A 22,059-nucleotide genomic window follows, 5' to 3' on the forward strand; every position below is an offset into this window, starting at 1 on the left:
CGGAGCTTGTCTCATATGTATCTGTGTGTAGGTTGTGACATCCGTCGTCTTGTCGTGTTATTCCTGGAAAGTTCGAGTTCCGGGAGAACCAACAATTGCTTTGAAACTGCGCGATATGTAGTTGGGGTAACAGGTATCATGCCGCAGCTGGGCGACAGGTAGTACCTCGCCCTTCACCGTTTGTGCAGATCAGGGCGTACCACTTTTTCCCATGGATGTCGGGGCCTGAGAACTAATTGACATGATGCTTTTGCAGCTTGTAGTCTTGTTCTCCTTCGATCTGAGAAGTCATACATTTTTAACCTTGATGCTGAACGTGATGATTGCTACCACAGTGAAGAGGAAGGCAGCAAATCCAAAGGGCAGCCCAAGCCATGCTTGGCCCAGACGTAGGCCGAATCGTAGGGCCCATGACATGCCCAATGCTGCTACAAGGGCACCAATTCCCTCCATGACAGAGATCAGTGCGTACAGGCGTCCAATGTCGCTTGTTGTCTCTATACACTGAGATTCTACAAGTGAGGTCACCAAGCTGCGGGCTGTAGGTGCAAAACCAGTCCCTAGTGTGAACAAAATGATGCCTATAAGAAGGAAGTCAGTCAATCCCTGTCCGTCTGACTCGAGGTGCGCATCATGTTCCTTACCGATGATCATAACAGCAGGGGTCGCCGACAAGAACAGTAAAAGACTGCCAAGAAGCAGGAATATAATGCTCCCTCTTGCGAGCAAAAGATCTCTAAGAGGCGCTGCACCAACACGTCGGAGGGTGAAAGAAGCAATCGCTGGTAGAATGGCGGCAAATAGTGCAATGTTCACAGCCGCACGCAAAGAAACCAATAGTCCAGCCTACATGGCAAATGAGGTCAGCCACAAGAAAAAAGACAGGGAATCGAGCAAATACCTGTGAGAGGGACCACCCGTATCTTTTGGAAGCATATTGGAAAAGGACATTCGTTGACTGACGGCCGACTTTGGAAATCAAGAATGTCAACACGAGAGCTGCAACCGCCGTATCTCGTTTGACAAAGATGAACGAGTCTCTAGTCTGGCGGATCCAATTCGTCCACCGCTGGTCAAATTTTGAATCGTCTTCTGGCTCGGCAGCGCTCGTGGATATTGGCGGGCTCGCAGAATCGTCGACAACCTCTTGAGGGATAGGTGGCGGCAGCGTTTCGGGCAATGTGAGAGTCATCACGGAGCTGATGCCTTGAAAGAACACTGCGCCGAGAAGGGGGATCCATATGTTCTTGGACATTAAAAAGGAGGTTAGGGGAGGAATTGCCACGTCTGCAATTAGGTCGGTACAGAATCGATAGAAAAACACAGTGGTTCTTGACTCTGGTGGGACTACATCGGCAACGATGGTGGTGAGTATGGTTGTTCCGACTGATACACCGCCACCAAAGAAAGAGAAGAGCGAGGACAGCCAAACATAGTGTAAGGGCAAATGCAACGCCCCGGCCTACTCACAAGAGCAAGAGAGGTTAGTCCGAAGGGCGCGCAGAGTGCTTGCAGGGGCCATGGAGACTTACCGAAAAGAGCGTCCAGATGTAAGACATTGTATAGCCCACCATTGCCATAATCAAGATCCGCTTTCGGCCATGCCTGTCGGCGAGATAGCCGTATGGCACGGGAAGCAAGATAGCTGGAATGCTGTCGAAGAAGAGCTGCCACCCCAAGACAGAAGCGAGTTCGTCCTGGACGGGATTGACTTTGCAGAGGTGTTCCGGAATCTCGCCGTGTCTGTGAACCAGCGAAGAATCCTCTCGCCTATAGTATTCAGCGCAGATGATAGACTCAAAGAAACGGACCCTCGGCGCAGCGTAAAGTGATTCTCCTATGTCGGAGACGACGGCGATAACTATAACCAGCGCGACAACGTGCATCCATGGCCAGGAACAGCGTGGGAGGTGCTGGCATGTGGATGGCCCATCGGCGGACTCCTGCGAATCGGGAGCCGGTGAGAGAAGAGGTCTTGCTTCAGTGGCCTCATCATGGCCGCCCACGACATGGCGTGCCATATGCAGGCGTGGACGTGATGAATGACAACTGGAATGAGACTGTGGCAGCTCGGAGCGCCAGGAGAAACTAGAATGATGAAGTGGAAAATGACATATTGACTTGGGAAACTACCTACTCGCTAGGCGGGCATGCGAAGCCGCCCACCAAGACGAAGCAACTATCCCGAGGCCCCTGAAGCTGTGGCATCCGCGTTACAATGAAAGATAATACCAAGCGCCTAGCCTATGAGATGAGCTGCCGGTACCCAGCCGCAGGCAGCAAATTCCAACTAATCAGGTTGTGCTACTGGGCCATGACACAATACATACCTACCTACCTACCTAGGTAGGTAGGTACCTAGGTATCTAGGTCCGCACATACTTACGCAACATTAAGCGCACCCACTCGGGCGAAATGTGCGCCACGGCCCACCACAGTCCATCAGGAAAATGCCCGGCGGCACGTTCCTGCATTGTTTATCTAGTCCGGGTCCATAGGTGGACACACATACGCCCATTTTGTACCGATTGGGGCCCTGGGGGCAGGAGAGAGCTTTAGGTATTAGTGTATCTCGTATCCGCGGAGTTTAACATAAATACAGTTAGTGTCCAGGTCGTAGGTAAGCTATTCCAGAGCCTTTCGAGTAGTGAATCAACCTTTTCAGCTCCAACATGTTTGTGATTCGTCGGCATAGGACCTTCACGAATTCTACTAGCTCATTTCCCGCCAACTAAAGCTAGACAACCTAAGTGCGAGTAGGTATTGAACCAGGGTCCCGGTCGAGGATCAAGTCTCCCACGCTTACTATATGTTCCGAATGAAAGCTTCCCCACGGCTGGCCCCCATCTGTGCTTGTGATCATGCAGCCGTCGGTCGACTCATGACCTGACCACTCCCGACAAGCAGCAGGTGCTCTGTGAAGGGGCCATCAAATGAAATTTGAAGGCATTCGAAGTGTAGCTCGACACCGCTAGGAAACTGCAGCACGAACATGGGACGGCAAATGTCTACATCGCTGGTGAAGTTGCAGAAGGTCAGATCATGGTTACCTTGCGTGCAGGCACAACGGACTTCATACCTCAAGCGGCCGAACTAGGTTGTGCAGTGAGAGCACAGTTATCCCTCGGCTGGGAGGCCAGCACTGACGGAACCCCTAGGACGCCATTGAGCAAGCTGACCCGACCACGGTTTATGTATTGGTGGCAACGGTGGAGACCTTCTTCTCGTCTGGTATCACGGATGCGTTCGAGCTGTTCGACCACATCCGTATAGGCGAGCTGGGCAACGCCATCGGTTGTGGTTTGAGAAGCCAGCGTCCATCGTATGCCATGTTCAAGCAGCGCTTTTTGGGCTGGCAGGTCCAGAAGACGGTCCTCGCCAACGCCAATGCTGGTGCCGGTCGCAGTCCCAAGAATACGTCGCGGCCCACGACAACGACTCTGGCCGGTCTTGTTGGGGGCGAGGGTTGCTGAGCCTAGCTGCTCACAGTTGGACACCTGGTCGTGAGCAGATGATGTCTTAGGGCTTCCGTTGGACGCCACTGGAAGGCCATTTCGGCCCTTGTCGACTTGTTTAGGGTAGCCCTCGGGGTATTCTCTGCGGTCTTCCGACTGCGAAGCCGATTCACCGCAGTCACGAGCAGGCGGCAGCTCCTGACGTAAGGGCTGAACCATGCCCATATCATGTTTTCCATCCGCGGGCGCTCTCTCTTTGCTGTCTCAATTAGAGGGCTTCTCAGGGTACGTGACGCTGGACCCGGAGTTTCATTCGTCTCTTTCACTGGCTTGGGAGGGGTGTTGGAAGAGGTCTTTTGAGTCGCTCGGCATGGTTGAACGAAGTTTCAGATCCGGCAATGCCAAAGATGTCAAGGGCCTTGAAAAGACTTTGTTCGGGGAATATCAATTACCAGTATAGTTCAATCCGAAAATTGATCGAAATCTGCAGAAGTCAAAGTGTGTTCTTTATTTCAATGTAGGGTAGTCAAAAACAGTGTGAATTGAGAAGGGAAGAAGACTTGGTGATCCTGGTTTCGGAGAGGCCTTCGCTGATCCAGGATAGGGTCGAAGACCAGACAGGAGGAAAGTGAGGGGAATTGTGCGTTGTGGTCTGCAGCTACTTGAGTGCAACTCGAAAAGGTCTCTGTTATTGCTCTTAATCATGGGTATGAGAGTGCATGGAGGTATGGGCCGTTGGTAGTTCTTTGAAACATAGCCTGAGTACACTCTTTGAAGTTGATGCAGGCGGCTTCCTAAAGGACATATTTGTACTTTGTTCCTGGCAGCAGTCATGGAAGAGCGGTAATTGTTCAGCCATAATGGTTGATCAGTCCACAAAGACCCCCATGCGTCGAGACAAAAAAAGTACGTTCGAGTCACAACGTGTAAGGCACATGTCTTTGGTTTGCGCGATGATGGGCGCCATGATTGGGAAATGTCGCTGGGGCGTGCTTGCTAAACTAATCCTGGAGACGCTTACTGGTCAATGTGATACTTCACTTGTGGTCAACTGCTGAATGGCTATCTGACTTCCGGTTGGCTGCTAAATGCTCCGCGACATCTTGTAATGGGCCCATCTAAGGTGTTGTGCGCTAGTTAGTCTACCGTAGCTATTCTTGATGGTCCCTTTGGACTCTTACAATCTAGATGTGTCCTTCATTCACGTCAACACCGCGAAATCTCTGGGTCTTGTCTTGTAAAAAATCTTCCAATGCCCAGAGATGTCACCAGAGTTCCCTCCGACACGGACCGTTCAGAGGACCAAATCTATATGCTGAACTCAGCTTCCAGAAAGCGCTTGGCATGCGACGGAAAATGCCCCGGCAACAAGGCCGCCCACGCCGGGAACCAATCCTAAGACGGACGAGGTGAGAGTTCCCAGAAAACCACCACAGTCGAAAGAATCTGATTGCTCAGAGCAAGTGATGGAGAATGTATATGCCATCTCGGCTTGGTTATTGCCGCTCTGATCGTTGATCACAACCTGACCGAAGGACACGGGTTCGAATGATTTGGCGAAGATCTGCTGGAGCAAAGATGCCATGTAGTCTCGCTGATTGGTGTTGTCATAGTTACCAGTCATGCTCGCGGAAATGGTGCAAGTCGTTTGGTCACAGGGGGCCACAAGGGGTTGGCAGTTAGGATCAGATTGAAATGACGCGCTCAGGGTAGCTTGGTTTGTCGGATCACATCCATTGGTGCCACAGGCTTGGTTGACCGCTTCCGATAGGAAACCTGAGGGATCGGATATGAGACGTATCTGGTTGGTGCCGACCGTGACTTCGGCCGTCGACTGTGCAAATGGGTTGTCAAACAAGGCCTGGTTGAAGCATACGACGCCGCTTCCAATTACAGGAGTGCACTGGGCAGTATTCACCGACGAGATGAAGTTGTTGCAAGCGTTGTCCGAATACAGATTGCACTGAAAGCCGGGGTCAACACTGATGACGTTGACGGATTGGTATTGGCTGGTTGCAATGCAGTTGCTACTGTCGGCTGCATTACCACTGTTGGCATGGACGTTGGTAACAGATGATCCGCCATCATTGCCACAAGCGTCGTCGGAAAACGTTTCGAGGGAGATGTCTGCAGCAACAAAGCTGACCAACAATAGAAGAGCCGAGCTCTTCATAGCTGCTTCAAATGTGATGTACTTGCTTGAATGGGACCTTTGGTTTGGAATCTGGCTCTTGATGGAGGGCTTTGCCTCTTTTCCTCACACTTCTGTTGAGTCTTAAGAAGAACTTGATGATATACACCCCAGTGCCAACGCGAGTCCGGTCGTGATACCTTCGCCTGCTTATGGCTCTTCAGTGGGCTGTAGCGCTGATTCCCCATCAACTGCGCCTGCGTCCTGCTAAATTAATCCACTGTCTACTCTGAAATGAATTGAATAATCACTAGCATCTCGAGTAGCGCTTGTCTAGGTTTTGTATAAGATGAATTATATGACACGGCCCCTGGCTTTCGGCCGAAAAGAGGGTGTAGATACCAGAAAAGGACTGGCTTCTTCGATCTGCCACCAGGTAATTGCCCGGAATGGGGTCCATGCGTATTAACTAGGTAGAAGGTTGTATTCGAGTGGAGCCATGAGGACTATCAGCCGGCTGTAGCAAGGACCCGCTTTCTCTCAGCTCCTGCCCCAACTGCCCCAAGCGAAATGAAGCGGGTCTACGAGGTACAGTGTACCTCACACGACGCCAAACGCTTGACGGTGACTGGTAGACTCAACAAGATGTGCCCTTGGATCAATTTTCACGCTGGATCCTGACCCCAACTGGTCTTACGAGAGATTTCTGGATTCATGTTTGGGTAGTATCTGCTGCTGATTATAGAAGAATTTATTAATTTTACTATTGTTGGAAATGAATGGAGCGCACTGAAACCCGGTGCTTTGTATATAGGATAGGGCAGCCTTCACTCTCCAGGTTCCTACGAGAAGTGGGAGTGGAAACAATTCCAACAGCGGCAAACTTACAATTGGTTTTATCAGAGCGCTTTGTCCCTCCTTCACACTGCCGAAGCATCGCCAAATATGGACTCTCATCCATCATCTGCCTACGAGCCCTATAGGCACGCCGCAGACGCCGATAAGGCAGAGAGAAATCTGGATCCAGCGGACGACGCACAAACTCTTCTTGGGCAGCAGCAGCGGTCCCAGAAAGCTCGCCCTCTAAAAGGACGAGCCTCTCACGATCCTCTCCAACTGGTTCGAGGCATTCTGCGAGCTTCCGCATTGATCCTCGCCATAACCATTTTAGCCTTTCAGGGTTACTCGGCATATACCTGGCTCAACACGCGCCATCAGTCGTCCAAAAACGTCAGGACGGGCTTACAAACAGCGTCATGGGCTGTGCTCGACATGTGGCCAACATGGACAATTCTGAGCGTCGCAGCGTTGGCGACAGTGGTCTACATGCTGGCCTTCGGAAGCTTGTGTGGCTGCGTATGTTCTGGTGTCTAATCCACATATCTTTGACTTGCAAGTTGTGCTGAGCTAATAATTGGGCCACTATAGTGCCGCAGCATGCGAGAGGGTCCGGTCCATGTTTGGAGCGTCTACTTGAGCTCTGTGCTACTCATCTCCACATGGACTGCCGCACTCGTGTACTTCAAGAAAGTGGACTCTCTGGGCACCAAGAAACAGAACTGGGACCTTTGGTCATGGACCTGTCACCGCAGGTCCACCCACGGTAGCATTCCCTGGAAAGCCCTTTGTGTGGAAAATGTGCGTCAAATCCATTCCCCCTCAGCAGTACTGGGAAACATCTTCTCAAAGGATATATTCATGTCGTTGAACAAATGAGTCGTGTGCTAACTGCCAACCGCAAAGTTTTAGACCTACACTTTCTACGCTTCCCTACTCGTCGTGATCATGGAGGTTATTGGCTTGCTTCTCTTTGTGGTCTGGCATCGAGGGTTTCGAGCGAGCACAGTGTATAAGAGTATTCAGTCTTCGCGGGTAGGATACCATCGATTTGCCACTGAGTGAAGAGTTTACTCGACCCGATGTCAATGTCACGGTATTGTACCAGAATGCCGGCTATACTGTATACAGCCACCAGCACGGAATGTCTGCAGAGTTGCGCAATAGGGCTCTGAAACACAGCCGGATAAGCCATCCAAGGGCATACTGGGTGGTCTTCTTGTGCATGCTAAATGTGCATATCGATACGTATATATGAAGGCGATGAAGGCTACTGTAACTAAGAGCAGACAAAGAGCTCATCCACGTTCATATGCCCGCTTGCGCACTGAATTGAACTGGCAACAGCGTTTCATACGTCCTTTGGGTAGCTTTATCAGGCTAAATCATATTCTATTTACTGAACCCGTCTGTGCTTAGTGATTAGCAATACCTAGAGAATACATAGCCAGCCCACTAGGCTCAGTCGAAGGCCGATGGTTAACTGCATCTCGATAATTACGTCTCTGGTAGTAATCGATATAGTATAACTAAGTACTAAGACTACTACTATGAAAAAAGGCGCTGAAAGTGCGGAAGGGGAGATAAAAGCGGGGAGTCGGGCCGAGTCGCACGTGATCTCCGACTCGTTTTTACCTACCTGTACCTACCTAGGTAGGTACCTAGGTAGGTACCTGTAAATGCCAAGTCTCCAGCCCGCCATACATGTTCCAACACCGAGCTTGCGAATCTCGCCAAATCTTTAGGATCAGCCTGTTGTTGCGCCATCTCAACGCCGACTATAACTTCAATACCTTCGACGTGTGGTCCTACGAGTCTCATTGACACCGAGTCTTGCATGTATCGCGGGCGTACCAAAGTCGTCCGATCAATTGGATGAATCACCACCCGTGGTGTGCAAGATGCGCGTCAGGGAACCCTGAAGACCTGCCATGAACGGGAACGCCAATGGCGACACTGAAACCACCAATAAGGATAAACCCACCCCATTCCCAAAAATCGAAGAGGAGGTCGGCTACAGTGGGCAGGAGCGAGAGTTTCGTGAGATCAACAAGCTGAAGAAGCGCAATGACGGGGCCCAAGGTCACAGGAGGTCCGTTTCCGGAAACCTCCTTTCACGGTTCCTCCGCACAAACAGCGACCAGGACAAGACGGACGGCGGCGATCGAGATGGACCGGAGTCTCCTCATCGGGGACGAGGTGCCATGGCAGAAGCACAAACCCAAAGCAAGAGAAAGAGGAAGGGGTCACTAAGAAAAACAGTGCTGGGAAAAGGAAGGGACAGAAAGACCTCTGATGTCAAGAAGTCACCTCTCTCTGGTGCAACCTCGCCCTCTGTGCAGCCGACAGATGAGGAGCAAGAAGCGCCGCCAACTCCTCGTGCCAGACAAGATCTCTCAAGCCCTGTGTCGCCTGACTCACCCCCATCGTGGCCATTTCGCACGTTATCACGGGTTTCGATACCCTCCATCCGCAGCAGTATTGCTTCTGTCGATCCAGCCTCGTCTGCAGCCTCAATCATCAGCCCCAACTTGGCTACTACCGATGCTTCAACAGATGATGAGGACCTCGTTTTACCAGGCATGCCCCCTCTGCGGAAACCCCCATCGACATCCTCGTTTGGGACAGACTCCTATTTCCCCATCCAAGATCCCATGCGTCGGATGTTCGGCTCGCGCGCACGCTCGCCGCTAGCCTCGCAACCGCAGTCTATCGCCGGCACGCCGCCCGACGAAGAGGTCTGGGACTACTCCGAAACCGCCTTTTGGGGTTATGTGATCTTGTTTGTGACGTGGATTGTCTTCGTCGTGGGCATGGGATCCTGCTTCGGGGTGTGGTCGTGGGCTTGGGACGTGGGAGAAACGCCGTATGCCCCCCCGGAACTGGAAGACGATCCTACTCTACCTATTGTTGGGTATTATCCGGCGCTGATGGTCTTAACCTGCATTATGGCTTGGGTGTGGGTCGTTGTAGCCTGGGTCGGGATGAAATACTTTAGACATGCAGATTTCAGAGGGGATGACGGATGATGCACAGCAACTTTGAAAGGTGGTAGGAAATCGAGATCCAGTATCAGAATCACCCTGTTCGAACAATCTGTAAATGGTAACGACTCCCCAAGCACCTTGCTCGGACCGAACGGTTTCCATCATGAACATTCTGCGCCTTGATATCAATTTCGACCCAGAGCCCCTCAAAATTTTCCATTTCAACAACACGTTTCTGCGCTTCCACAGCTGACCGTCAAGTCCTCAGGAGCAAGGCACTCTTCATCAAGCCATGCGCATCCTTTTCAAGGATGTTTCGGGTGCAAGGCATGAGGATTAAACCAGTAGCCGATCTGTCAGCCCGTTGGTTTCCCGGAATTTCTGAAGCTGCAGTTTGGCCATCTTCTCGCGGAAAGCATCGAGATCTTCTTTGACTATATATTCCCCTGTAGCATTCTCGAGTTCGGTGCCCGGGACTGGGGTACCAGCCAGTGGCGTGGGTGTGGCAGTCCCCCCACCAGGAGCTTTTGACACTAGCCCTTTGGACCTAGCGAAACCCGTCGAGCGTTCCGTCGAGGGATCTGGATCATAATATTCATCCTTGATCGGCCGCACGTACACCGTCTGCTTACAGATGGTAACGATTGTATTCGTCGGGACGGATAGCCAGTTGTGCCGCTCGAATGTGAGCGGCTCGCTGGCAACTAGGACCACGTCGGAAGCCTTGTCTCTCCTCTCCATCTTGAATTGTCCTTTCATCTTCCCTTCAACCCATGCAGTACCAGACGAGTAGTACAAGCTGGCGGCTGCGTCGGTTTTGCTGCTGACATATCGGGTGACGATGACCGAGTGGCCGTCCGTAACAGCAAAGTTGAGAAGACTTCTGGTCTCCACGTCCGGAACTTTGTATTCAGGAGGAACGGCCTTCACAAACGCATTGATTTGGGCGATAGTCTTCTTCATGGCCCGTCGCAGGATCTTGGTATCGAAACCACCTTCGGGCTCGGAGCTGGGATCCACTCCTTCACGCTCCAACGTGTGAAGAAACAGTGCAAATGCCCATTCCGAATCAGTGCCCCCTTTCACACCGAGGAACCATTTGTCCGAGAGACTGTCGGCGAGCGGGCGTTTCACGTACTTCCATGCGCCAATGTTGCCATTGTGCATCCACATCAAAGTGTTGTGCTGGAAGGGGTGGCAATTGTTCTCGGCCAACGACCCTTCGGTGGTGGCCCTAACGTGGGCAAAGATCAGCCTTGAGGCTGTCTTGGGCGCGAGCCGTTCGAGGTTCACGCAGTTCCACGCTGGCAGGGTTGATGTAAAGATACATGGATCGGGCCCTAGTTCTGGCTCCGTGTACCAACCAACACCGAAACCGTCTCCGTTGACGGGGCGGCGGCTGTCCAGGCGAAGGCGGCTGTCATAAGATTGCGTGAGAATGCTGTGTGATGGTTCAGTGATCAACTTGGAGAGTATTATCGGCTCAGAGCCCTTGTAAACCTGGAATCTGTGAGTAAGAAAAATATAGGAAAAGGTACGGGCAAGGACAGTACGTACAAGAAATCTGCACATTTTCAAACAAGCAAGATTCCAAAATCAACCCGGTTTTCGAAGAATGTTGGTGACTGAGTCATATATTCGACCAGGAGCATTATATTTCTCCTGGCTGGGAATGGCACGGAGGCAAAAGGTCCTCGAGGTATCAGCAGAGGCCACTGTCCAAGTCCCACGCACCAAATGATCCCAACCCGATAACGCCAGGACCCCGGTGTATACGGAAAGGAGAAAAAAGGCAGAAACAGTCAGGTTGCTGATATTTTCTTACGAGGACAAGGTGGCACACGCAAATAGATTGCTGGTTGACGCCAAACTTCACCGCCAATCCAGTGGCCAGGATCACGAGATTGTGGCTGCACATGTGGCGCCATAAATATGTGGTGTGGCTCACCACTGCAGGCTGCGATCAATGTGAGGAGAGCCACAGAGCGCCATGGCCTCCCAACGTCATTCGGCCTCTACTTCTCGCGTCTTTGTCGCCCCGACACACTACGTCCTGCTGTGTGTCAGTCCACACCATTTCCACAACTTTTTCGTTGACTTGTCTTCCATCAATCTTCATGTTCGACCTGGCCTGGGATGAGCGGTAGACTCCTCTCTGCGAGGGTCGCGCCTTTACTGCGCCAGCGAGGCGTCTCAGCACGCCTCCTTCACCACAATTATGCCCTAGCCAGGGCCGGTGGCCTGCTGAGGCCAAATGCACGTCTTCCTCTACGGGGGTGGCCCGTCGGGTCCAGCTCAATACACAATGTCCCCGCCGTCCGATCCATCTCTTTTGCCAGGATTCTCCCAAAGCTCGCATTGAAAATGGCTCGCATTCCTGCCGTCTTTGGAGCGAGCATCCTTGCCGGACTAGCCTATATCCAATACCAAGCCGCCCAGGCTGGAACCTATACCCTGAACGCTCTGAAAAAGGCTGGGGAAGCTGTCACGGAGACTTCGTCAAATATGTTCGAGGGCGCCAAGGGCATCGTCAATCAAATAGGAGTCGGCTGGGAGCGCACAAAGGAGGAGACACATCTACCGGAATGGCTCCAGCAGTTTTTTGAGAAAGGAGAGGAGTCTGGCGACGGAGGGTCTGGCCCACAGGCGCCTAAACCGACCAATTCCGCTGTGGGAGCTGCTGCTGCTTCGGGCGCCGCAATAGGGATCGAACAATCGAGTGAAGACGACGAGCGATCGGGCGCCCAGATCGCGCGGGATGATCAAATGATGGTACTGACGAGAAAGATGATTGAGATTCGAAGCATTCTCAACACAATCGGCCAAGGAGGGGCTTTGACGCTTCCGTCTATTGTGGTTATCGGATCACAATCATCTGGGAAAAGTTCGGTTCTCGAGGCACTCGTCGGACACGAATTCTTACCGAAAGGCTCTAACATGGTCACCAGGCGTCCGATCGAACTCACTCTGGTCAACACACCGGATGCAAAAGCAGAGTATGGCGAATTTCCTACCCTCGGAATGGGCAAGATTACGGACTTTACACAAATCCAAAAGATTCTAACTGACCTCAACCTCGCTGTTCCCCCGGAGCAATGTGTCACCGATGACCCCATCCAATTGTCTATCTATTCACCCAACGTTCCTGACTTGTCCCTGATCGATCTGCCGGGTTATATCCAAGTATCCGGCAAAGATCAGCCTTCTGAGCTGAAGCAGAAGATCTCAGACCTGTGCGACAAATACATCCAGCCGCCCAATGTGATCTTGGCCATCTCCGCCGCGGACGTGGATTTGGCCAATTCAACTGCTCTAAGGGCAAGTCGAAGAGTTGATCCTCGAGGTGAGAGGACAATCGGTGTCATCACAAAAATGGACCTGGTCGACCCCCGCCGAGGCGCTGAAATTTTGTCGGACCGAAAGTATCCTCTCAGGTTAGGTTACGTTGGCGTGGTGTGTAAGATACCACAGTCAGCAAGCCTTTTCTCCAGGTCTGGCGTCAATGTGACAAGTGCCATCATCAAGAACGAGAATGCGTACTTCTCATCACACCCGTTACAATTTGGTCCACAATCAGAGCTCGCCGTGGGCACACCCACGTTACGGCACAAGCTCATGAACGTCCTTGAGCAAACTATGGCAGCGAGCCTTGCTGGCACGAGAGACGCCATTGTGCAAGAGCTGGAAGAAGCAACATATGAGTTTAAAGTACAGTACAACGACAGGCCGCTCAGTGCTGAGTCATACTTGGCCGAAAGCTTGGACAGCTTCAAGCACTCCTTCAAGGAGTTCAGCGAGCACTTTGGCAGGCCTCAAGTTAGGGCCTTGTTGAAAGATGTCCTGGATCAGAAAGTGATGGACGTGCTGGCCAAGAGATACTGGAATAAACCAGTAGAGGATCTATCCCCGGTCCAGTCTGAAGCAGACCCGTTGTCGGAATTGCCCAAAGCTGATCCGGGTTCGTTGTATTGGCAGCGCAAACTGGACGCTTCGACATCGGAGCTCACCAAGCTTGGCGTTGGAAGACTCGCGACTACGGTGGTGGCGGCGGAACTGCAAAGCCATGTCGACAAGCTGATCGCCGCCTCAACGTTTGCCTCGCACCCGTACGCTCAGCGTTCAATTGTCGACGCGTCATCGAGCATATTGAATGATCGATTCTACAGCACAAGCGATCAGGTCGAAAATTGTATCAAGCCATTCAAATTTGAGATTGAAGTCGAGCCGAATGAATGGAACAAGGGACGCGAAAATGTCGGCCATGTGCTGAAGAATGAACTGAAAGCTTGTGAAGCTGCGCAAAGACAATTGGAAGACAACATCGGCAAGAGAAAACTTAAAGATGTCATGGGATTCATCGATCGAGTAAGGAAAGGCGAAGTTGTCCTGGAAGGAGATGGAACTGGCGGTGCTGGTGGCTTTTCATCAGCTCTTCTTCAAAAGGGTATGTCTTGGTTCCGCCAGTTGTAAACATGTCAAACTAACTATGCCACAAAGGTCGGGAAGCCGTCTTCCTCCGTGATCGCGCTGACATCCTTAAGATGCGCCTGATGGCGGTCAAATCCAAGCAATGCGCCAACCTCAAAAACAAATACTACTGCCCGGAGGTCTTCCTGGACGTCGTCGCTGACAAATTGACTTCCACAGCGGTGCTTTTCCTCAACGTCGAACTCCTTTCTGAATTCTACTACAACTTCCCCCGTGAGTTGGATCTGAGGCTCGGCCGTCATTTGGAGCCAAGCGAAATTGAGCAGTTTGCAAGAGAAGACCCCAAGATCAGAAGACATCTCGATGTCATCAAGCGGAAGGAGATGCTCGAATTGGTATTGGAGAAGATCGAGAGTCTGAGGCAGTTGGAGGGTCGGACGAAGACGCAGCAGGCGAAAGCGTCACAGGCCAAGGAGCGAGGGCGGTGGAGCTTGTTTTGATGAACCAACGTGTTGATGATACCACCATTTGTAGCGTCTATTCCTCGGGTGTTGTGTCGATAGAAATAATATGTGGACATGCCTCTCTCGCCGTGGTCCGTACTCCCTGCGCTTGCCTTCGTGATGAGCGCTTCCTCCTTTTCACTATCTCAAAGGTCCGGTCCTTGTTGTTCTAGGGTCTGCAAATGGGTTCCTGACTTGTGTGCCCGAGTTCCACGGTATCTCTCCGTCCACCTCTTCAATGGCACCATTGATGCCGCCCAATTTGTCACCTATCTTGATGACACTGAATCGGATCATTCGCGGATCTAGACTCAAAAATCGCCGGACATCCTGTTGCGCCTTGACCGAGGCATCGAACTGCATCACAAAGTAATGTCCCTGGTGGTGTTGAGTCTGATGTTTCGTGGTTGGTCGGGGGAGGTCGAACTGGCCCCAGTTCTTCATGCCGCGTATCACGCCGTTGGAAGCCAGAATCTGCTGGCCAGCGACGCGGGCGATTCTGTACACGGAGCAAGACGTGTTAGCGGCTTCAGCCATGCAAGGAAAGAAGTTGGGAGGCGAATGTACTCTTTGACATGATTGAGATTGCCCGGTCGGACCTGTTCAAGGCTAGTTAGATCTCGATTTGAATTGGGAGAACACAATGTCCGAGATACTCACAACAGCTATCAGCTCGTACAGCATCTCTACTGAGACCGTGATATCATGATCAAAAGTATTGGGGGTTGGATTGCTAGATTGGTTTGCAATTGAGAAATTCCCTGGGGTGATCTCCACTTTTGACCGGCGCGGTTTGACTGCGGGTTTGTCTCCGTCGCCGCAACATTCATCGATTGCATCTGCGGAGCTCTCATGAGCGCCCTTTTAAATACTCGCGTCTTTCCACCCCATATCCTGCGTCAAGTCAGAGCAGACAATGAGTTCTCCAGCACTTGGTCGGCTCATGCCGACACTCTCAAGCTTGGCCACAAAAAGAATTGTCGTGCCGCGGTCCTCAGTCAAATCTCAGCTAGGTCAATGGATGTACCCTGCTGCAAGGTCATTTTCTGCGAGACCTGCCTGTACGTCACACCCTGTCTGGATGTCGAACATCACTGACTCTGCGTCCTCCACAGTATTCGTGAAGAAATACACCGAAGACCATGAGTGGATAGAGCTAGACAGCGACGGCAAGACAGGTATGCATTTCAGCGCAATCTTCTCCATCTCCAGTGTTGTACGCTGTACTTACATTTTGGCGCAGGAACCATAGGCATTACCGAGTATGCAGCCAAGGCCCTGGGAGATGTCGTCTACGTCGAACTTCCTGAACTTGGCATGGAAGTGACCAAAGGCGACACGATCGGCGCAGTCGAATCCGTCAAGTCTGCCTCCGATATCATGACTCCTGTGTCAGGCAAAATCTCGGACCATAACAAGCTGTTGGAGGAGAAGCCAGGAACGATCAATAAGAGCCCGGAGTCCGAGGGCTGGCTAGCGAAGATCGAAGTCAGTAATCTGAATGAGCTCGACAGTCTGATGAGCAAAGAGGACTACGATAAATTTGAGAAAGAATGAGACATGTTAATGGTACAAGAACCAACACAATTGGCCGCTTGAAACTGGACTGCATGTCAAGTACATAAGGGAAATATCCACTGGCGGGGGCCCTTCCAGCTACTTGCTCACTGATCCTGTTCTCCCTGTTGCCCATGCAACCCGCTGACGCTGGTATCCTCGATCTTGTGACGATGCTTGTCAGGGTTTATATCAAAATCAGCTTCATGTGCATCATCACTATCAGCTTCACCAAGGAATGCGGCGTTCTTCGCATCCAGACTTTCTCGCTTGTCTCCTTCGGCCGCTCTTCGTGCCTCAAAGCCGTCATCGCTGTCGGCCTCCCCCAGGAAGGCGGCGTTGTTTGCTTCCAGGGGCGGGGTGTTGTCTCCTTCTATAGTCTTGCGGACCTCGAAGTGATCATCTGAGTCTGCTTCACCCAAGAAAGCCGAATTGTCGGCTTCGAGGGGCGGTGGAGGTGCCCCGTGAGCCTCTCGAACGGCATCGTGCCCTTCATTGCTGTCAGCTTCACCCAGGAATGCAGCGTGAGTGTTGTCTGCAAACACTTCGGCTTGTGGGGGGACAGTGCCTGGAGGTGGCGTCTGGCTGTTCAAAGGGGTCGATCCTGAAGGGCTCGAAGTCGCAGCCGTGGGCCGGAGTTTTGCTGTAGACAGCTGAAAGGCCCGTTTGGGTGCAGCCCGAATCGGGAGACTGAGGGCCCCGGACCGGGCTGCTGAAGCTAGACCAAGCAGTAGAGGTCGTGCTGCCATCGTTTCAATCAAGAACTATAGAGGTCAGTTTGAACGGGAAACTGCTGTGCCGCAGCTCGAATAGAGGCAAGAATGAAGGGTACAGGACAGCTCTCAGAAGAACCCCTGCACGACGAAAGAGGGGTTGAGGGTGTGGCTGGGTGTCTTCTAATCACCTGATGGCAACAACAGGCATTCCAAAGCTGCACGCCCTGACTATCACTTCGCAAATGGCATGCTGAGGTGAGTTGGGTGAGTGGTTGACGAAGCAAGGACGCGGGTTCAAAGGGCAAATCAAGCATGAGCACCGAGCATGATTTGCGGGGAAGCTTCGAAGGAGGGACGATCCAAGGAGATTCTCGTCAAGCGAAGGCCAATCAGTCAAGACTCCGTGATATCCGAGCTTGGAAACCGTCATGGTGCAGACCAAAGGCGATCTATTTATGCCTATGGGCTTTGATCTCTGCGGCCAGAGAAAGGTACGTCCCCTCACCGGGGAACTTGAGGTGCATCTTTTTTCTTTCAATGACCGTTTGTCAGGGAACCAGCCTTCGCCGAGTCGCTGGCTTCATCGCTCAGCCGGATCACAAATTTGCCAGAAGTCTGTCTCAATTCATCAGAAATATTCACGAACCAGACACGAGGGCAAGAAGACGGGAGATGCCGCTCACCTTTCCAAAGTTCTTTGCAATATCAGACAGATCGTCCAATGTCGCCATTTCCACTGCCGGCTTGACGGCGCCCCGTTGCACGAACTCAATCGCCTCCCAAATGTCCTTTCTGGTTCCCACAGCAGAGCCGATGATCCGAATCCCTTTCGAGATACCCAGGATAGGGTGAAAGCTCACCATTTGATCCCCTGGCGGTATCCCCACGCAGACAAACGTGCCGTATGGAGCCACCAGTTCCAGTGCTGCCTGATACGCTTTGTCCGAATTGGCCATGACCAAAACCGCTGCTGCACCATCTCCCGTGAGGGCCATAACTGTTGCCGTGTCGAGTACTTTGGCATCATAGTACACCTCAGCGCCCAACTTCAGACAATACTCCTTTTTCGTGTCTCCGACGTCAATTGCGATAACCCGGTAACCCATCGCCCTTGCAAATTGAATGCCCAGAGCCCCAACGCCTCCTCCAGCGCCGGAGATGACCATCCAGCGGCCTGGGGTCGCCTCACTGACCTTGATGGCCTTGTACGCCGTCACCCCACCACATAGGATCGGAGCGACGAGATCGTCAGGCACGTCTTCGGGAATCCGAATCACATAGCGCGACGGAACAACTGCATACTCTGCGAAAGTGCCGTCTCTTCTTAAGCCAGAGCACAGCTTTGCCAAGCAGCGTGCCTCGCCGCCTGGCGATAGGCAGCAGAAGCATTCTTCGCACACGTCGCGTACCCACCCCAGACCAACTCGCGCTCCGACATTGATGAAGGAAGGATCCACTGCAGATCCAAGCTTCACCACCCGTCCAACGCCTTCATGTCCAAGAATGTCGCAAGTCGGACCCGAGTGGCCAGCTGCGAGATGGAAATCCGAGCCACATACTCCTGACACTGACAAGCGAACTAGCAAATCGGTAGGGCTGATGTCGGGGACAGGCACGGTCTTGGTCTCAAAGTGATATGTCCCATCGTGCCTCTAGGCCAGACGTAAGTGAGTGCTCCGAACCAGAAAGCGATTGTTGATAGCCCTTACCACCAAAATGGCGACTTTATGAGTTGTTGGGAGTGTCATTTTTCGTTCCCGTCGCCTAGCGCTTGGTTTAGGAATATCCTCGTCTCAGGTTGGTAGCCAGTGACTCGTTCAGGCTGGAGAGAGAGAAGCAGATATAGCTGAAGGAAACCTATCCTGGATGCCAAAGCCAGCCGGGTGACTTATCTGTTATCATGTTCTCGGCACATCATCTTGTATATGAAGTACCTGCCTTCTCGTCCCCGGCAGTTGTTCGAGCCTCAACCCTCGATCCGATGGCACCCCGTGCAGCCAGAGGCTAGTGAGGCTGACATGTGGGGTTGATTGGGGGCTCCGTGGGGCTTTTGTAGACGAGACACTGAGTCCTTCGGATCTTGGTGGTTTCTTTTCTCCCAATCCCATGGAGTGACTCGCTTATTGCCGTATCCTGTTGCAGCGTGCTCGGCGCTGAGATAAATTCCATCGCGGCCTGGCTCTGCCGTCAGCAACAAGCAAGTCTACTTACTCCCTGCGCATCCACCGCGTGAGCATTGGATCGAAGGAAAACCCGGCATATAATGACAATAGCTAACGAAGATCTCATTGGGGCGCTCTCTCCCACACCCGGCACCTCTAAGATGAGCCTATTTCGTTGTTTCTGGCAAACAGATTCACCTAAGGTGTCTTGTCATCCGTACGCAATCATGGCAAGCATGTATATCAGCAACAAACAGTGTTTGTCGGATCCAGCGATCCAGCGATCCCTTCTAGAGTCCGCACAAAGTCCGCAAACGAGTCCATATCTGACTTGCCGACGAAGCGTTGCCGGAAAGCTAGGAAAGATCTTTCATGATATGATTCTAAATGGCTTGCCAATTTTATTCGCATTCCTGCTCTGACACATAATTGCAAGACAGCCAGGTGATACTGCGGCGATGGCTATTTTGTTTGGCAGCGTGAAGGAAAGGAGCTTCCATTTGACTTGCCATGATCGATGGCGGTGATAGAGATGAGCACAGAAGACAACGCTTCTCGGCCAAGAAGCGATCTTTCAGTTCAAGGCGCGAGCTTTGCTATCTCAATGGGTTGCAACAAGTTGACCCAACTGGTTTGCGGTCATGCTGTCTTTACTTCCTCTTGCTTCATTTGCTCATCGCATTGCTTTAGCTCATTGATGATATCCTTCCTTCGAGCTCTATCTGATGCCGCAGCACGATCTCCGAATACTCGGTCCATATCCTCGAGGCTGCGCCCTTTGGTCTCTGGCACAAAGAACCACGTCCATACCCCACTCAAGGCACAGAAGACGGCAAAAAATGTGTACGCGCCAAATCCCCGAGTGTTCTGGATCAGAGGTGGAGTGATCAGACCGATGATGAAATTATTGAGCCAGTTGCTGCAGGTGCTCCACGCCACACCTTTCGCTCGCAGGAAGCTGGGGAAGATTTCGGATGGCATAGCCCACGGAACAGGTCCCCATGTCATGCCAAAGGCCAGCATGTATAGAAAAAGAAAAGCAACCGCTACCCAGCCTTTGTCTTTGTGATCGTTCCAGCTGTCAAAGTATAAACCGACCAAGACTGCAATGATGACGTGGGAAATGGTCATGATCACACTGCCCAACAGCAGAAGTGGCCGCCGTCCGAAGCGATCCATGGTATACAGGGACGTCGAAACTCCGAGAAGCTGGGTGACATTCAGAATGCCAGACAACACCAGCCGCATGTTGTAATTGACGTTCATGCTCTCGAACAAGCTCGGTGAGTAATAGATGAGGGCGTTGATGCCGACAAACTGCTGGACTGCGAAGATCCGTTAGCCGTAACGGTGCTGAGACAATGAAGGACTACTGACAAACGGAAAACAGCCTAGCAGAGGGCGAGTGGGACTTACAGAACATCAAGCCAATGCCGACCATGGTGCGTCGCCAGTAGCCTTGCTTGAAGCAATCGGCGTAGGCTGCAAGCTCCAGTTTAACAGCAGCCCAGCGAGACTGTCGACCCTTGACGCCGAGGTTGGGATGTTTCTCTTTGGCAACCTCCTTGTGAAATGCTACTTCAGCACGAATATCAAACCATTCGGCTTGAATTCGTGGATCGTCCGCTGGAACCCGGCGAAGTTTGACCAGAGCGGCCAGTGCTTCTTGATCACGTCCTTTTGATACAAGCCACCTGGGTGAAAAGGGGATGAAGAGGACGGAGACGCCGAGAAGGATCGCCGGTATGATCTGAAGAAGGAAAGGAAGTCGGAACGACCATTCCCCACCAATGTATCGCGTACCAAACGTCAGCCAGTAAGCGCAAATGATACCGAACACGATGGAGAACTCTTCGAGGACAAGCAACGTGCCTTTCACATCGTCAGTAACACGAACTATCTTGACGGTTCAGGTTAATGAGCCACCTACCCCTGATCTCTGGTGGTGACACCTCAGCGATATACATAGGAACGACCATACTCAGCCTAGCAACAAGATTCAGCTCAAGAGATCAAGAAGGTGAAAGAGCGATCATATTACATTCCAACACCAATACCGCCAATGAGCCGGCCCACAATCAGCATTGCATAGTCTTGCGCGGCGGTCTGCAAGATTGAACCAAGCACAAAAATGCAGACAGCCACACAAATCGAATATTTTCGGGATATTTTCTCGGCCAGCCAGCCTTGATTGAATGCTCCTGTGATGAGATGATTAGGTTTCATATGAGCTTAGCAGCACAGAGGGAACGCCCACCAATAAGTGCTCCCAGTTCAATCATGGCCGTCATGAATCCTTTCCAAAAGCCAGCTCCACTGGCAGTCTCGGAGACCCGGGGGAAATGGTCGAGGAATTGATCCATGACAAGGATGACGGAGACGACTCCTTGGTCTGCAGGTGCGAGTCAACCATGATGCTTGCCCGAGGGTGTAGTCTACTTGTATTGCGCACCATAGCCAAACAGAAAACCCCCAAGCCTGACGACGAAGGCGCAAAGGACGACATATTTGGATTGAAAAGTTCCGCGAAGACCTGAGAGTGATTTTCGTGAGCAGCGTTGCACTTCTTTGGAGGACCATCGCAAGAGACATTCATCGCTCTCACGCCTCGAGAGCACGAACCTGGCTTGACATAATTCTCCCGCAGTTCAACCATAGGATCGTCTGTCTGCACCACATGATGGTCGTCCATTGTCACTGGAATCTTGTTTCGATCTTGAATCTTAAGACCTTGGGTGAAGACGAGGTTGCCCTGTGTGACCATGAGTAGATAGAAATATCTCCCCCCTTTCTCAGAAGAATGTGCGTCTGGGCTATAATGTGATGAGCTATCACACGGCCCTTCCTGGATGTCTGTCCGAGTGCAAAGCGGCACCAGAGTATGCGGATCGAAAGTAGACTTGTCCCCATAATTTGAGATTGCTGTCGATCGTTATAGTTTTGTCCTCGTGGCCCTGAAAAATGATCCGACGTGGCAGCGCTTCCCCCACATGACGTCGTGATCATCGCTCAGTTTTCTCAGGCTGTGTTACACTATTGGGAGAACCAGAGATGGTCCAAGTCAAAGTTGGGGATTCTGGGGCTGGTCGACCTTGTCGCCAGCCAATGAAGCAAGATAAAAGAGCATTCCAGCCAAGTGGCAGACAGTTCCAACCGTGCCTATTGAAGATGCAGGTCACAGCCTCGCTGCCCGAGACTGTCTCCTCAAAAGAGCAAAATATATTCGATACAGCTTGTAGATGGTTGCGGGTTCATTCGAGGTACTGCTTGCAAGATGACAGGA

General features: G+C 51.9%; 12 protein-coding genes across 12 annotated transcripts; 4 read left to right on the plus strand and 8 right to left on the minus strand.

Annotated features, from left to right (window-relative positions):
* Window positions 1-288: 288 nt before the first annotated feature.
* Window positions 289-2,021, minus strand: Z520_11892 (uncharacterized protein; the record flags this gene model as incomplete). The annotated part of the gene is made up of 4 exons (XM_016782379.1): window positions 289-581; window positions 645-846; window positions 902-1,462; window positions 1,533-2,021. The coding sequence occupies 4 exons, from the start codon at window positions 2,019-2,021 to the stop codon at window positions 289-291; spliced, it is 1,545 nt and encodes a 514-aa protein (XP_016626540.1).
* A 1,059-nt stretch (window positions 2,022-3,080) lies between these two features.
* On the minus strand, window positions 3,081-3,674 carry Z520_11893 (uncharacterized protein; the record flags this gene model as incomplete). The annotated part of the gene is made up of 1 exon (XM_016782380.1): window positions 3,081-3,674. One exon carries the CDS (start codon window positions 3,672-3,674, stop codon window positions 3,081-3,083), a length of 594 nt encoding a protein of 197 aa, XP_016626541.1.
* A 1,102-nt stretch (window positions 3,675-4,776) lies between these two features.
* Window positions 4,777-5,628, minus strand: Z520_11894 (uncharacterized protein; the record flags this gene model as incomplete). Its single annotated transcript, XM_016782381.1, has 1 exon — window positions 4,777-5,628. The coding sequence occupies one exon, from the start codon at window positions 5,626-5,628 to the stop codon at window positions 4,777-4,779; it is 852 nt and encodes a 283-aa protein (XP_016626542.1).
* A 903-nt stretch (window positions 5,629-6,531) lies between these two features.
* Z520_11895 (uncharacterized protein) lies at window positions 6,532-7,488 on the plus strand (the record flags this gene model as incomplete). The annotated part of the gene is made up of 3 exons (XM_016782382.1): window positions 6,532-6,942; window positions 7,015-7,224; window positions 7,336-7,488. The coding sequence occupies 3 exons, from the start codon at window positions 6,532-6,534 to the stop codon at window positions 7,486-7,488; spliced, it is 774 nt and encodes a 257-aa protein (XP_016626543.1).
* Window positions 7,489-8,354: 866 nt separating this feature from the next.
* On the plus strand, window positions 8,355-9,452 carry Z520_11896 (uncharacterized protein; the record flags this gene model as incomplete). The annotated part of the gene is made up of 1 exon (XM_016782383.1): window positions 8,355-9,452. The coding sequence occupies one exon, from the start codon at window positions 8,355-8,357 to the stop codon at window positions 9,450-9,452; it is 1,098 nt and encodes a 365-aa protein (XP_016626544.1).
* A 294-nt stretch (window positions 9,453-9,746) lies between these two features.
* On the minus strand, window positions 9,747-10,982 carry Z520_11897 (uncharacterized protein; the record flags this gene model as incomplete). The annotated part of the gene is made up of 2 exons (XM_016782384.1): window positions 9,747-10,910; window positions 10,968-10,982. The coding sequence occupies 2 exons, from the start codon at window positions 10,980-10,982 to the stop codon at window positions 9,747-9,749; spliced, it is 1,179 nt and encodes a 392-aa protein (XP_016626545.1).
* Window positions 10,983-11,774: 792 nt separating this feature from the next.
* On the plus strand, window positions 11,775-14,338 carry Z520_11898 (uncharacterized protein; the record flags this gene model as incomplete). The annotated part of the gene is made up of 2 exons (XM_016782385.1): window positions 11,775-13,854; window positions 13,908-14,338. 2 exons carry the CDS (start codon window positions 11,775-11,777, stop codon window positions 14,336-14,338), a joined length of 2,511 nt encoding a protein of 836 aa, XP_016626546.1.
* A 144-nt stretch (window positions 14,339-14,482) lies between these two features.
* Window positions 14,483-14,878, minus strand: Z520_11899 (uncharacterized protein; the record flags this gene model as incomplete). The annotated part of the gene is made up of 1 exon (XM_016782386.1): window positions 14,483-14,878. The coding sequence occupies one exon, from the start codon at window positions 14,876-14,878 to the stop codon at window positions 14,483-14,485; it is 396 nt and encodes a 131-aa protein (XP_016626547.1).
* A 379-nt stretch (window positions 14,879-15,257) lies between these two features.
* On the plus strand, window positions 15,258-15,898 carry Z520_11900 (uncharacterized protein; the record flags this gene model as incomplete). Its single annotated transcript, XM_016782387.1, has 3 exons — window positions 15,258-15,402; window positions 15,457-15,519; window positions 15,585-15,898. The coding sequence occupies 3 exons, from the start codon at window positions 15,258-15,260 to the stop codon at window positions 15,896-15,898; spliced, it is 522 nt and encodes a 173-aa protein (XP_016626548.1).
* Window positions 15,899-16,005: 107 nt separating this feature from the next.
* On the minus strand, window positions 16,006-16,647 carry Z520_11901 (uncharacterized protein; the record flags this gene model as incomplete). Its single annotated transcript, XM_016782388.1, has 1 exon — window positions 16,006-16,647. One exon carries the CDS (start codon window positions 16,645-16,647, stop codon window positions 16,006-16,008), a length of 642 nt encoding a protein of 213 aa, XP_016626549.1.
* A 501-nt stretch (window positions 16,648-17,148) lies between these two features.
* Z520_11902 (uncharacterized protein) lies at window positions 17,149-18,362 on the minus strand (the record flags this gene model as incomplete). Its single annotated transcript, XM_016782389.1, has 3 exons — window positions 17,149-17,229; window positions 17,298-18,266; window positions 18,324-18,362. The coding sequence occupies 3 exons, from the start codon at window positions 18,360-18,362 to the stop codon at window positions 17,149-17,151; spliced, it is 1,089 nt and encodes a 362-aa protein (XP_016626550.1).
* Window positions 18,363-19,415: 1,053 nt separating this feature from the next.
* Z520_11903 (uncharacterized protein) lies at window positions 19,416-21,540 on the minus strand (the record flags this gene model as incomplete). Its single annotated transcript, XM_016782390.1, has 7 exons — window positions 19,416-20,101; window positions 20,193-20,648; window positions 20,707-20,762; window positions 20,818-20,977; window positions 21,034-21,168; window positions 21,229-21,309; window positions 21,399-21,540. The coding sequence occupies 7 exons, from the start codon at window positions 21,538-21,540 to the stop codon at window positions 19,416-19,418; spliced, it is 1,716 nt and encodes a 571-aa protein (XP_016626551.1).
* Between the last annotated feature and the right edge of the window lie 519 nt (window positions 21,541-22,059).

Source organism: Fonsecaea multimorphosa, assembly GCF_000836435.1.
Source record: "Fonsecaea multimorphosa CBS 102226 unplaced genomic scaffold supercont1.44, whole genome shotgun sequence".
NCBI classification, from domain to species: Eukaryota; Fungi; Ascomycota; class Eurotiomycetes; order Chaetothyriales; family Herpotrichiellaceae; genus Fonsecaea; species Fonsecaea multimorphosa.